This window comes from Chiloscyllium punctatum, chromosome 24 (assembly GCF_047496795.1).
Source record: "Chiloscyllium punctatum isolate Juve2018m chromosome 24, sChiPun1.3, whole genome shotgun sequence".
NCBI lineage: Eukaryota > Metazoa > Chordata > Chondrichthyes > Orectolobiformes > Hemiscylliidae > Chiloscyllium > Chiloscyllium punctatum.
Genome location: NC_092762.1, coordinates 65,410,849 through 65,426,395, shown reverse-complemented (window position 1 = coordinate 65,426,395; position 15,547 = coordinate 65,410,849). Strand labels below are relative to the sequence as shown.

General features: G+C 39.1%; 1 protein-coding gene across 1 annotated transcript; it reads left to right on the top strand.

Moving 5' to 3' along the window:
• Nucleotides 1-3,097: 3,097 nt before the first annotated feature.
• dohh (deoxyhypusine hydroxylase/monooxygenase) lies at nucleotides 3,098-14,125 on the top strand. Its single transcript, XM_072594049.1, has 4 exons — nucleotides 3,098-3,612; nucleotides 4,431-4,507; nucleotides 10,876-11,110; nucleotides 13,131-14,125. Exons 1-4 carry the CDS (start codon nucleotides 3,339-3,341, stop codon nucleotides 13,466-13,468), a joined length of 924 nt encoding a protein of 307 aa, XP_072450150.1. The 5' UTR covers nucleotides 3,098-3,338; the 3' UTR covers nucleotides 13,469-14,125.
• The last annotated feature ends 1,422 nt before the right edge of the window (nucleotides 14,126-15,547 follow it).

Genomic DNA, 15,547 nt, shown 5'->3' with positions numbered 1-15,547 from the left:
AGGGGGTTGGCTGGAGTAAGTGGAGTAGGTTTATGATGGCGGTTAAGAGGGGGAAGACATAGGGAGGCGGTCAGGTGGGATTAGAGTGTCCAGTAAGTGGAAATGTGGGTGAAGGAATTGTGTAGCAAATGACAGTGAAAGGGTTGAGTTGGCCAGGGAGTGATGTAGGCGGTTTGGATTGGGAGATATAGATATGGCTGGGTGGGGAGCTTTGGGGGTGAAGTCAATTTAATAGTTAACCAGGAATTAGAGCTGGTTTTAATTCCACCCACATTTCCTAGGTAACTGTTAAGCTCCTGCACTTCCATGGAATGAAAGGTAGCTACATAAAGATACAAACTGATACCCAGTTTAATATTGTGTCAATGAGACTTTGTTTCTGTGACTTTTTTCAGTTTAAACTGCTTTTTAAAATCTGATACATGAGTACAACTAATGATATCAGTATTTGATATAGCACAACTTCAGGACACAGGATGTAAGATGTCAAGAAACTTTGCTCACGTCATACTAATTTTGAATTAAAATCAAAATAGGAGGCAGCTGAGAAGAGTGGCAGATGGTTCTTTGCAGAACATGTTTTAACTCCATGAGAATTTATTTTAAATGAGAATGTAACTACAGGATACTAATCTAGTTAAAAAGTAGAGGAGAGAAAATCAGATATATTAAGTTTGCAGAAGATAATGTGTTATAAAATGTAGTTAAATGATATACAAAAGTTTTTTTTAAAAAAAGCATTAGCTTGAAATTATGGTGATGGAATAACAAAAAGACCTATACATTTCAAAGACAGGAAGAGTACATGGGGAGAAACGTCATAAAACACAAATAGCATTCTAAAATTTATGTGGACTATTACATGTGAAAGCAAGAGAGTAATCTTAATTTAATTGGAAAACTCTCAAACCTGATACACAACTGCAAAAAAGCAGTCTTACAAGTTTGTGTGATTTAGACATAGACTATGTACAGCATACACTTCACATCCCTTGAGAAATATCACTAGCGATGTCTTTGTCAAATCCAGTAAATTAAATACACTAGCAGGGCAGGTCCTTTTAATATTAATATCCTCTTTCAGGCCAGCATACATATTATATGCCAATGGCTATCGTGGTCTGAAAACGTCTGCTTTAATCGGGTCATTTCATTGCTACGCCAGGGTTTGTAACAAAAAATACAGAAAATGCTTACAGACTTCTTGGAGAAAAAGCTGCATTTATCGTTGGCTGAGGATCTGAGTCTCCCACTTAGGAAGAGTTGTAGAAACTTTGTGCCTTCATATCTAAATAGCAACTATCCACCTCATATCCTGCATTGATACTGTTACATTGAAGCCCCTTGTTGATGATCTGCCCTGGTGATATAATTCTTACTGTCAATGCATGATCTCAGTCATGACCAACGGCTCTTCTATATCAACTGTTCAGGTCTCTGAAAAACTTGAAGGGAATTTCCTGACTTAAACCAGAACTTAATCCAGGTTGGGATATGGTCACCTCATGCTGGAACTCTCGCGTGTTAGGAGTAGCACCAGTTGCCGGGGAGCCAAGGTTTAAGAATTTGCCTCTGCACTGATATAGTTTTCAGGTTTTGGTGGTGGAGAGGGCTCACTCAGGCAACCAGGGTAATCAGATTCTGATGTGCAGGATGGTGGAAGAGGCTGGAGGATTCCACAACAACAATACATATATATTTTGATATTTATTTTAACATTTAGGTTTCTGGTTTTTGAGTCAAAATTGTTTTTTTCAGTTCAAAATTTATGATTAACTTGTAAGTATAGTATTTCTCTAGCCATTGTGATTTCTTTGAAAATAGCTTTTGAGGCCTAACTTCAGAATGACTGGGTTTCTGTCTAGAACTAATGGACTTTTATTCATTTTAGATTGCTTTACAACCTAGCAAGCTATGTAATTGAACCTCAAAGTTTGTTAGAGATTCCTGAAACTTTTTTTTAAACTTAAGGGGAACACCCATTATTTAGAGAGTGAAATTTATAAATACTTGGGAAGGTGGGGCGCAGTGGCAATGTCATTGGACGAACAGTTTCTACATATATTGTTATATTTATCCTCATTACAAAAAACAGTGGCTACATTTCAGAAATATTTATTGGCTGTGGACCATGTAGGGATGTCACAAAGATGAGGAAGACAGTATTTAGGTATTGTATGTGTCAAATTTCAATTTTTAAACTATGATGGTTTTCCTTTTTAATTTTTCAAAGCATGTGAGCGTCACTGACAAAGCCAGCATTTTTTGTACATCCCTAATTGCCCTCAAGGTGACGGTGAGCTGTCGCCTGAACAGTTGCTCCCCTCCTGATGTAAGTACGTTGTTGTGCTGTATGGGAGTCCCAGGATTTTGAACCAATGATCGTGAAGGAACAGTGTCATAGTTCCAAGTCATGATATTTACGTGCCTACCTCCCTTGTTCTTCTGGATGACTGGTAGACATATTTTGCAAAGACCAGTCTACTGATGACTGTACAGTAGTATAGTCCTCTAACCTATGTGACAACTATTACTCTAATCAATATGAAGGAAGCCTAATCTAGGGATCGTCCAAACTTTCGACGGACTGAATATTAGTCTGGAATGAAGAATAAGTGAGCAATAGTGTCCTGCCTTTTTCCACTATGCATGGAAGACTTAGACTGTATGTTAACATCACGCAAAGAAGCTTAACCAATTTTACTTGAGTTGCTTTGGAAGCTTATGAAGCTAAGCTGGGACAAAACACCAGTCATTGAGGGATATTTATGTGCCAGAGTGGAATCTCGTTCTACCCAGCCTTTAGGCTGCATTTTATAAATGAACACACTTCCACAAAATATTTTAATAAGCTTTTGTATGTACTGAATTTAAGATAATTTTCCCACGTGTCGGAGAACGTGCTTCAACGCCACACAAGGCACAGTAGTGATATAGCGCTAGTATCCCTGCTGTTAGACTAATACTGTTCACTGGAACAAGACCCACCCTCTGCAGAAGTGTGTAACAATGTATCTGAACAGGTTGATCAGAAAACGTAGGAAGAAATTACACCACGTCAGCTCGATGGAGTCATGTGAACTCGAAACGTTAGCTTGCTCTCTCTCCGTGGATGCTGCCTGACCCGCTGTGATTTGCAGCATATTTTCTCTTAAAAATCTTCAATTCTACCCACCAGTCCTGTACAATGGATTCACCCGGGGTCCCCCCGCCCATTCTACCCCCATGGGTTGGCCCAATGGGCCCCAGAGGATGATGGGTGATTTGGAGTCACGTGGTCGCCGGTGTCGGTCCTCCGGGTGTGAAAGGAGCTACAGTGGAGCCGCGGCCCGGTCACGATGCGGGACGACGAGGCGGTGGAGTCGATCGGGCGCATCTTGGTGGATGTGTCGAGGCCGCTGAAAGAGCGTTTCCGTGCGCTTTTCACCCTCCGGAACCTGGGCGGCCCGCTGGCTATCGAGTGGATCTCCAGGGGCTTCGGGGACGAGTCGGCGCTGCTGAAGCACGAGTTGGCCTACTGCCTGGGCCAGATGCAGGACCAGCGAGCTATCCCCATCCTGACCCGGGTGCTACAGGACCGCAGCGAGGAGCCTATGGTCAGACACGAAGCAGGTGATGCATCGGCCGCCAACCGACCTTAAAAGCGCCGAGAGGCTCGAAATAGACTATGCCAAAGCTGTGTCTACGATTCTGATATCAAGCCTAAATACTCGCAGTTGCAGGAAATGTGGAATTTTATTTTAAAAGGCGCTGGCAAAGATCTAGATGATGTTTATTAGAATTTAGAACAAGGCCAGCCAATAACTCACCTAATTTCCAGAGACAAGCTGTCATTTAAAAATATATTTTTATTGAGCTGTCATATTAAAGGGGCAGTAAACATGACGTTTTTCCCCAATTCTGTTCCAATTATTAAGCTTAGTTCAGGTATCATCTGTGAGAGAAACAGCATTGCTGTTAAGTAACTAATAAAATGGGAAATTCCAATATTTTTAATTAATATGTTATCTCTTTTGCTATTCACTTATGCTACCAGACCAGAGAGGTTCTGCAGTACTTTTTGTCTTTATTTCAATTCTGCAGCATCTGTAGTGTTTTGTTTTCTGTGCACAATATGATCTATTTTCTTAAACAGAATGTGTTAAGCTCAGGTCCTTTTTTTGGATATATAAATCCAGCTTTTAGTGGTTGAACATCTTTAAAGTCGCTTCACATTTGCACACATTTAACATTATGTAAGTTTGTGAATCATTTCCTAACAAAGACATCAATTTAAAAATGAACCCTGCAGGAAAATGCTGCAAATAGGGCTTCATGTAGATCTCTATCCCTTAGCTACGTTGATGTCTGCAGTTATTCAGCCAGTTCACAATCTGCTGCAATAGATAAATATCAGATCCATTTAATTGCATTTTATGCTGTTGTTTCAGGTGAAGCATTGGGAGCTATTGGAAAACCAGAGGTCCTTGAAACATTGAGGTATTACTCACATGATCCAGTAATAGAAGTAAGGATAATTTAATTTCATTTCTTAGAACTAATTAAAATGGTCTTGAGACACTATCATCTCTGTCTTATTTCTATCTCTGTATCATTACCCAACAGCATCCCTACCTCTTATCTGCCGCTGAAACTGCATCCTTGCTCCTCTTGGCTCCTGACTTGACTATTTCCACTCGCTTGTAGAGTCACAGAGACGTACAACACAGAAACAGACCCTTCTATCCAATTTGTCCATGCTGACTATATATTCTAAATTAATCTAGTTCTAGTTGCCAGCACTTGGCCCATATCCCTCCAAACCCTTCCTATTCATATACCCATCCAGATGTCTTTTAAATGGTGTCATTGTGCCAGCCTCCTCTACTTCCTCTGGCAACTCATTCCATGCACACAGTACCTGTTGCATAAAAAAGTTACCCCTGGTCCCTTTTTAAATCTTTCCTCTGTCACCCTAAACATACGCTCTTTAGTTCTGGCCTTCCCCAACCCAGGGAAAAGGCCTTGTCTATTTACCCTATCCAAACCCCTCATGATTTTTTAAACCTCTATAAGGTCACCCCTCCGTCTCCAATGTTCCAGGGAAAAAGAACCCCAGCCTAGTCAGCCTCTCCAACCCTGACACCATCCTTGTAAAACATTTCTGAACCCTCTCAAGTTTCACAACATCCTCACTATAGGAGGGGGACCAGAATTGCACGCAATATTCCAAAAGTGGTCGAACCAATGTCCTGTGCAGCCTCAACATGATCTTCCAACTCTGTACTCAACACTCTGACCAGTAAAGGAAAGCATAGCAAATGCCGCCTTCACTATCCTGTCTATCTGCGACTCTACTTTCAAGGAGCTATGATCCTGCACTTTGTTCAACAACACTCCCTAGGACCTTGCCATTAAGCGTATAAGTCCTGCCAAGATTTGCTTTCCCAAAATGCATCACTTCACATTTAAATAAATTAAACTCCATCTGGCACTACTCAGCCCATTGGCCCATCTGATCAAGATCCCATTGTAATTTGAGGTAACCTTCTTTGCTGTCCACTATACCTCCAATTTTGGTGTCATCTGCAAACTTACTAAGTTTGCCTCCTATGTTCATATCCAAATCATTTATATAAATGATGAAAAGTAGTGGCTCCAGCACTGATCCTTGTGGCACTCCACTGGTCACCCGCCTCCAGTCTGAAAAACAACTCTCCATCACTCTCTGTCTTCTGCCTTTGAGTCAGTTCTGTATCCAAATGGCTAGTTCTCCTTGTATTCCATGAGATCTAACCTTGCTAACCCGTCTCCCATGGGGGACCTTGTCGAACGCCTTACTGAAGTCCCTATAGATCACGTCTACCACTCTGCCCTTGTCAATCCTCTTTGTTACTTTTTAAAAAAATTCAAATCAAGTTTGTGAGAAATAATTTCTCATGCACAAAGCCATGTTGATTATCCCTAATCAGTCCTTGCTTTTCCAAATTCATGTAAATCCTGTCCCTCGGGATTCCCACCATCAACGTCCAGCTCATCTGGTGAGCCAGTGTTTTGATCTTTTTTTCTCCAGTTGTTGCATTGTCTTGGAACTTAAAAAACACAGTAATTACTGTTCCTGGAATTCGAAGAAATCACCTCCAACACCTCCTCACTATAGGATATAGTTTTACAAGATACCTCAAAATAAGAGAAGCTCTTGTAGCCACAATTTGTTCCTGTCCTCCATCTTCACTCCTGTTTACCTTTTTGCATTCTACTCTCCATAAGCTTGATGCTATCCAAAACTGACTGTGGCCTAACCTGCATAAAGTTCTGTATCCCCTTCACCCTATTTTTCATTTTAATAAAAGTGCAATGATCTAGCTGACGTTTATAACAATTTAGAACTAACTTGCCATTAACCCAGTTAATTTTGAGGGGCAAGCTGTCTTACTAAAGGGACAGAAGAGCTGGAATTTTTCCAATGATTTAAGCTTAGTTAAGGCATTATCTGTGAGAGAAACAGTCTGGCCATTAAATGGAAAAGTTGGCTCCCAATAAGTGAAGTAAAATCCTCTGTTCTCCCCTTTGGTCCCTTCAACCAACAAGGCATAAAACTTTAAACCTGTTCTCTTTCTACCTCTCATTTCTCCTTTAAAAGACTGTTTGCTTTTGCTCATCTATTCAGATGTCTCATTGTGCAACTTTCAAATTTATAGTGTTCGTGTACAGTATTTTGGAGTGTTTTATGTTTAAAGCACTATATAAATGCAAGTTGTTACACTCATTTTTCTCTCCTTTTTACTGGATTTCCAAAACTTGCTTCAAGATTATTTTAAATTATAAATTTCCCTCTAATATTTTTCCCTTTCGTGACATGTTTTTCTCTGCTCCTATTAGGCCTTTGTTCGTTTCTGGCAGAGGGTACATGGGGTAAAAATCTGATGTGAAATGGGTTTGAGGTAGGAGTATTCACTGGACATGAGACTCATTTGGTTCTCTACAAAAACTGCCAACCACTGTTCTAGATTACATCTATTGGAATTTAGAACAGGACCAGCCGGTAACCCAGTTAATTTCCTGTAGAAACTAGAAAAGAGGGGTAGAACGCTTCCGGTATTTCCCCAATGCATCTCCAGCTCTTAAGCTTTGAAAGATTGGCCACCTCTGATCTTGAAATGTCAGAAGATGCTAACAAAAGCAAACCAAGTCCAGGATTTATCAGAAAGGCAAATGGAAGCCTTTCAACAACAAAAGCAAAAAATTAGGAGATGAAAAATAATTAGATGAACATCTAATTTGTTAGAAGTTGGAAATCCAGAGTGGGAGAAACTAAGTGTAATATCAGTTTATATTAATCCATTGCTTTGGAGCCATTATAATGAAAAGGTTAAGTTGGAATTAAATAATCTTTATCATAATATCCTCCTGATTTCCCTATTTATCACTCCCCTTAAAAAGTATTACTTTGCTTAAATGATTCTACTTATAGGTGTACAACAGGCTTCCAAAGTGTGACAAAGATCTGCTAGTTTAACAGCTTTCTCCTTTGTTTGGGATTATGCTGAAAGTTATTGATTTCTGTCTCTATCTTCAGGTTACTGCAATGCATAATTTCCAAATAGATGTTCTACTGTGTTCAGGTTGGATGAGCCAAGGTAATGAAGGAACCTTCACAGTTGCCTTCAGATTGGAGTGAGAAATTCAAGTCTCCATTCTCTCTTCAGAATGCTATCTGACAACAGCAGTGTACAGATTTCAGTTTCCAGAAAAATCTTCATGATGAAATTCGATTTCAAATGTGTTTGTATCTGGTCTAAATGTGAAATGCAGTTACATCTCCAGAATTTGGGAAAGTTGTTACTTTACAAAATTATTTTTGTTGATCTATCCAAGGCAATGGTAGTAAGTTTCTTTAATAACAATGTGACTTTCAAAAATAAGTCTTAATTGGAAGATTTCCACAAGTTCTTTTGCAGTACTATCAGACAGTAAGAAATTGACATTTCTGTTCAACACCACAAGGTTTGGTGTATGACATTTTTAAGTATAAAAGCAAAGAGGTGCAGTTGTTTTATACAGCATTGGTTAGATTGGATTCCAAGTCTGCTTTGCTTTTCCAATTTTTTTATGGACAAGATCAAACCCCCTCAAAACATGTCAAGGACCCTAATTTTTTTTCTTATTTTAAAGACAAGTGCCAGTTGTTGCGTTCCAGATGCAATTTGATTGGTCATGCTACCAGGCTTGAAGCAAAACACATTTTATTCATATACTATAGTTAAAATGCAGACAAAATAAAAATATTGGCTTAACAGTTACCCTATTGAAATATTTTAAAGTAATAATCTACTTATTAACTGTTCTCATAAGCATACCCTTGGCAAAGGCAAATTCAATAAAATAGATGGTCTCGCATGTAATATTAGCAGCAGCAAGAGAACAAGAGGCTGTGCTGGCTTCCTGTCATAATCTAAAGATGTGCAGGATAGGTGGATTGTCCTTCTCAAATTGCCTGTAGTTTCAAGGGATGTGCAGGCTGGGTGGATTAGCCATGGGAAATGCAGGTTTATGGGAGTAAGGGGTGGGTTTGGATGGGATGCTATGTAGAGAGTCAATGTGGATTTGGCCAAATGGCCTGCTTCCACATGAAGGGGATTCTGTGATTCTAAGAGGTGTAGCAGTTGAGGTTGTGAAAGCTGCTACTGAAAGCTAAAACTAAAATCCTGTTTCTATGGGAGGTTGGCCCCACCCATTCAGGCTGCTTCTATTGTTCCAATGTTTATTAAAAGGTCCCTGTTTACTTTACTGGCTTGAAGCAAGAAGCAAACTGCTTGTCACCTCTGTCTCAACCTCTCTTTGCTTAAAAAAAAGGACAACCTGCATCTTTTAAAGCCATAGTATTGTCCCATATACTTAATGTTTATGGTGTTACGATCCATTTTGGAAAGTGTGCTGATTATCATTCCCTGTTACTCCTGAGGTCACCTCAAAAGTTTTAATCAAAGCAAGCAAAATACTTGATTTACGTGTTTGGAATCAAGTTAACAAGAACAGTTGCTTATTAAAAATAAGCAAATTCTAATTTCAGGTAAAGGTATGAAATATCAATGTATGGCTCTACTAGTTAAAACTTTTATCCCATTTACAACCCCGACACATTTATACAGACAGAAAAATCATTAATTTTGTGAATGGAGGGAAGCATTTCAATAACACCAGTTCATTGTTTGTTAAAATATACATTTTGGCATATCAGGACTTTCTATTCTTGGATTTCCTTTCTCCAGGTTCTTTCACTTCTTTATAGAAGACACAGGCTGATTGTAATACTAATTACAAAGTCTTTTACTGTTGGGGAAAATAAATCTTTTGCTGAATTGTTTAAAACAAAATAGGCAGGAGAGGAGACATTGAGCAATTAACTAGCTTTATCATGGCCATGGGGCATACGTCTTTGTTCGAAGAAGTCCCTGACACATTCTGATGAAGTGCAGGATATTAAAAGTTATATAGTATGTTCCAAATCCACTGCCCATTAATCACGCAACTTTGGGGCAGTTGTAAGATCTACCTACCTTGTCCAGACCTACATTTCTTAATGTCTACAAAACTGAATGTTATCTTATACCGCAGGTTTAGCTAGGCAGGATTATGAGCAAACTAAGACAACTTGCCCAGCATTAGCTCCAGTCGCATTATGTCTGGACAGTGTTGATGAGCAGATACAATAGCTCTTTGCAAAGAGAAGAATGGCTCCATGCAAAGAGAGGAATTTGTTTATCAGGTATCGGCACAACTGCAAGGTCAACCATCTCCTGCACGCATGGGGATAAAAGGCTTTTAGCAGGGCAGGCACTAAATGTAAAACAAAATGGTCTCCAGGCTTTATTATGTGACAAAAATGGCTGCCATGATTCTAATAATTCTCGCACACTTAATTACTGCCTACAGCAACCTCAGGTTTTTTTTTGAGAGATACACACCACCTGCCCTTCCAGTGGTCCAAAGACCTCTTGCTGTATCTTTCATACCCACAAGCTGTCCAAGAACCAATCTGATGTTGTCAAATTGACCTTTGGCATGCACAATTGGTCATGATCGAAGGAACCAATCAAACCAGTTGCTGGCTAAATGGTAGTCGTGTGTGCACACACTCTGATGCTAGTCTCTCAAACATCAATTTCCATTGCTTGAACAAAGCAGCAGTTTAAGCACAACACAATGAGTTTCAGTAACTTCTTAAATGTCAGCAATTTTTACCACAGACTTAAAAGTTTTTTTTCCATCTTAGTCCACAACTAAAAATACAAGAAATAAACTGACTGCCTTAACGATAGGAAAATTGTAGTTTAGATTCAGAAGGAGAAAATAGAATGAATGCAGACAATTAAGATGAGATTTGTGAAAACAAAGGCTGTGTTCACCACATAGAATGGGTTAGACCAGTTAACAGGTGTATTGTCATCAGCATTGAATTCAGTTGTTGAACCCATAGGATCTCAATCTTCAGATAATGTTGGAGGCTGAATGGAAAGTGAAAAAAATGAGTTTGTGTGTGAGCAAGGATACATAGCATGCAGAAATATACCTATGTAAATGTATATTCAATTTTCTGTCTAATTTTTAATTTTAAACAGTTTGTTTTTATTTTAGGAATGAGCAACTACAAAATCGTGGCCTCCAACATAATAGTTAAATATTGGGTTAACTGTTAACTACCCACTGCAGAAAATTATTGTCCTAACAGTAATATACCCAATCACTCATGAGGTTCTGGTGAAGCCAAGAAGACAGCGGTTTATGTTGGATTTTGGAGGCTCTGGTTTTGAATCCATTTTGGTAACTTCACAGTCTGGTTAGGTGGCTCTCCTATACTTTACTTTAATGGTTTATTTGTATTAAAATGTTTAGGTTTCTGAAACTTGCCAGCTGGCAGTTAAACGAATTGAATGGCTTCAGAACAACAAAGACCAGAATGAAAGCCAATACTGTTCAATTGATCCTGCTCCCCCAGCTCTGGAGAAAGATACGAAGAAATTAAGAGAAGCTCTCCTAGATGAATCCTTGCCCTTGTTCGACAGATACAGAGCAATGTTTGCCCTGCGGAATATTGGAAGTAAAGAAGCAGTCTTGGCATTAGGAGATGGTATGTATTTTATTGAGACTTTTACATTAGACAATTGATTACAGTAGAATTTGATTTCGGCACATCATAGTAAAATTATGAATTGTTTTTGAGCTTTTAAATCACAATGTTGTAAGTTCAACCCTCTTTCTTTATTAATACATGAGATGTAGCTGATGCTATTTAGGATAGAGAGCACATAGCCAGCCCTTTAACATGTGGGTGAACTACTATCTTGAACTACTGTAGACTTTGGTTTGTAGGTACGTCCACAATGCTTTTGAAAGGAAGTTCCAGTACTTTGAATCAGTGATCGTGAAGGAGCAGCAACATATGCTTTGGCAGACACCTTGGAGGTGATGGTATTCCCACCAATCTGTTCTTCTCCTTCCAGGTGATAATGGTTATGTATTAGGGCAGTGTCAAAGGAGTCTGGATTTGTTGCTCCAATGTATCTTTTAGAAGTACACAGTGCTCCCATTGTGCTTTGGCACTGGACGGAGTGAATGTTGAGGGTACTGAATAGAGTGCCATGCTGCTTGGTCCTGGGGTAGTGTTCAGCTGCTTCAGTGCTGTTCAAGTTGCTCTCCCCCAGATTAGGAAAGACAGTTCCATCGCACACAAGTTTCATGCCTTGTTGATAATAGACAGGCAGTGGTGTGAATTACCCAGAGGATTCCTTGCCCTTTACCCACTCTTGTAACCATAGCATTTATATCACAGACACAGTTCAATTTCTGGTAACTTTCCATGATGTTTGTGGATGATTCAATGACGGTAATACCATTGGAAGGACCCTTCCGGTTTCACTTGCATATACTAGGCGAAGCATATATTAATATTCCGTGTACTTAATTGCAGATAAGAGAAAAAGATGTGCACAATGCCTGTTCCATCTCAACAAAATAGATGACAGCCCTGACCAATGGGAGTCATCTCGCCTGGTTTAAAATTTAAACCAGCCCTGAATGTTAACTGATTCAGTATTAATGAGCGCATTCTCCATGGCAACAGCTCTACAGTCAGAGTTCACTTGCCAACCAATCAACAGTCTTCTCTCATGCAGTCTGTGTGTTGGTTTCTGGCTTGAATTTATATTCTTGTGAATTGTCGTGATGAATGTGAGATAAAAATCTTAAAACATGCTCAGGTTCTCTACTAACAAATAATTATTCAAAGTTTGTGAGAAGATTCGTAGCTCGGGTGCTCATTGTTGTAGTTGTGTTCGCCGAACTGGAAATTTGTGTTGCAGACGTTTTGTCCCCTGTCTAGGTGACATCCTCAGCGCTTGGGAGCCTCCTGTGAAGTGCTTCTGTGATCTTTCCTCCGGCATTTGTAGTGGTTTGAAGCTGCCACTTCCGGTTGTCAGTTCCAGCTGTCCGTTGCAGTGGTCGGTATATTGGGTCCAGATCAATGTGCTTATTGTTTGAATCTGTGGATGAGTGCCATGCCTCTAGGAATTCCCTGGCTGTTCTGTTTGGCTTGTCCTATAATAGTAATGTTGTCCCAGTCGAATTCATGTTGCTTGTCATCTGCATGTGTGGCTACTAAGGATAGCTGGTCATGTCGTTTCGTGGCTAGTTGGTGTTCATGGATGCGGATCGTTAGCTGTCTTCCTATTATAGGACAAGCTAAACCGAGAACAGCCAGGGAATTCCTAGAGGCATGGCACTCATCCACAGATTCAATCAATAAGCACATCGATCTGGACCCAATGCAACGGACAGCTGGAACTGACAACCGGAAGCGGCAGATTCAAACCACTACAAATACTGGAGGAAAGATCACAGAAGCGTTTCACAGGAGGCTCCCAAGCACTGAGGATGTCACCTAGACAAGGGACAAAACGTCTGCAACACAAATTCCCAGCTCGGCGAACAGAACCACAACAACAAATAATTATATTATCAGGAAATTGGCTTATAGCTTAATCAATAGATTTTCCAGTCTTAATTTTGCCAGATCTTTTCTAAGTATTTGTATTTGTTATTTTGATTTGCATTTGGGTGAAGATATCTCATTTTATGTATATTTCCCTCAGGTTTGCAGTGTGGAAGTGCCTTGTTTCGTCACGAAATTGGCTATGTCTTTGGCCAAATGCAGCATGATGCCAGTATTCCACAACTTATAACTGCATTGAAAAAACTGGATGAAAATCCCATGGTCCGTCACGAGTGCGCAGAAGCTTTAGGATCAATTGCCAAAGAACCATGTGTGGAAATATTGAAAGAATATCTACATGATGAAGAACGTGTTGTGAAGGAGAGTTGTGAGGTAGCACTGGACATGCTTGAATACGAAAATAGTCCAGAGTTTCAGTATGCAGATACGTTAATTAAATTGCAAAAAACGGAGTCTGGGAATGGGACATTGCCTTAATGGAGTTTCTTGAACTGTTGAAAGATTGTCAAAACTTGATGTTGAGTGCACTAATCACAGATGTTATAATTTTCTTCTGTGCTGAAGTACATTTTCTGATGCCACTTTCCCCTATGTTGTTTAATTCCAAGTAATGTAGAATATGTAATGAAATACATCATGTTTTATTTATTTTGTACATATGACAAGTTAATATTTAACAAAATGCTTGATTCAAGTTTAGTCTTCTAAAACATCACTTTGGATTTCATTTAATTATTATTACTTGCTAGCTTCAGGCTATTTAGGATGTCAAATCTTATCACACCAGTAATATTGTGTAAATTAGTAAGTGAACACCAGATTTGTCATGACTTGGTACGAGCATGATCCCTCCATCAGTTTAAAAATCTTTTTAAAAAGGATTTAACATCTTCAGTGCTGGAAATATTCAAGTTGGGATGGGCACTCACTGATTATTTTTTAAGATTTCTGCTTCTTTCAGATTTCAAACATTTATGGTATTTTTGTTTTGGTTTAAACTTAGTTAATCCAGTTGATTAGGGAACTACTATAAGTTACATGATTTTGACAATTAAATATTGTATGGCTGGGTTTGTTGAATATAAACTTGTCTTCCCTAAAGAAATTTAACAAAATAAACCAGTTGCTTTGTCATATGGTGTTTTATCTTGACTGTTTATAATTATTTTAAAATTGAATTTGCTTATATAGTGTATGCCCAGCTGACAGTCCACATGGTACAATGAAGTGCTAACATTTTAGAGCTGTGTTGCTGTTGTAGGAAGTTGGTATACAGGTCACGTCAATCACTTCCTCTGTGCTGGAACTATTCTATTGGCAGCCCTGGTTTCAGAAGAATAGCTTCCTGTGCCTTCAGTTGTTTTTGGCTTGCCCCATTATATTCAAATAATCACAGATGAGGGTATCTTTAATTAACCTCAGTCGTGTATATCGGCTAAACTGAGGAGCTGTTGTGATGCCTTGGATGTCTGAATTCAATCACATCTGTCTGTAATACCTTTTTTGAGATTATTTAGAAAGTATTCATATCTGTTAAACCCATATTTGATGGAAGTAGAATTTAGTGTGGCTTTTATGCATCAAATGTTTTTTGGGGTGAGTTAGTTGGTGGGCTTCAAAATATTCAGCAACCTTTCATTATGTGCTATAATTAAAAGCATTAAAGAGGCACTTTATATATGTAAAACACCTTAAATAAGGTGCTATTTTTGAAAAGGAAAATATAGCTGTTTTATTGTTTGAATAGTCATGTCATGATAATAAACTGGGCTGTTGATATTCAACTTCATCTGATTTCAATACCTGAAGCCTTCATAGACTAAAGTGCCTTAAAAAAGAGATTAATGCTGACCACAGATTGAAGCAACCTTTGTGAAATTGTAGGTATGAGACACCTCTCTGCATTAAATGTACCACTCCATCCAAAGATGGTGAATTCAGACAATCAAGTGAGCAAGAAGGTATTTATATCCTGTTTAATTCACACACATTCACATTGGGGAGATGAAAGCCTTGTTTTCCCCACCTTGGAAAACGGTGAGAAGTTTCAGGGATGTATAAATGGACTTGTACAAGCAGCTGCTTGGGGTAGCAGAGCAGTGACCAGAAAAAATGGATTCCAATTCCCCCCCCTCCCCCTACACCACCACCACCTACCCAATAGTTTATCTATCCTGACTTTTCAGTTAATATCTTGACTGATCAGATCACCCTTAACCTTTTTAAATTCTAGAGAAAACAGGCCTAATTTGTATAACCATTCCTCATGACTTGACGCCTGAAGGCCATCTATCATTCTTGTCAACCTATGTTGTACTTTCCTCCAAGATCAGTATATCTACCTGAAGATGCGGTGCACAGATCAGCTCACAGTACTCCCAAGTGGGGCCTAACCAAACAGGAGTTGAAAAGAGCGACCAATTTTCCCTCCTTACCTGATCATAACATCATTTAATAGTAAATATTTCTTTCAGCAATCATTTCAGTTTTCCTTCTTCCTCAGTCTTTTTTTCCCTTTCAGACACAAGCTTATTTTTTCATCAAAGCTATTGCAGA

What these genes read in the sequence shown, in the direction of transcription:
- dohh (XM_072594049.1), top strand. Translation starts at nt 3,339, where the DNA reads ATGCGGGACGACGAGGCGGTGGAGTCGATCGGGCGCATCTTGGTGGAT. An exon ending in TATGGTCAGACACGAAGCAG is followed by an intron (nt 3,613 to 4,430) that starts GTGATGCATCGG and finishes CTGTTGTTTCAG; the next exon opens with GTGAAGCATTGGGAGCTATT. An exon ending in CACATGATCCAGTAATAGAA is followed by an intron (nt 4,508 to 10,875) that starts GTAAGGATAATT and finishes TAAAATGTTTAG; the next exon opens with GTTTCTGAAACTTGCCAGCT.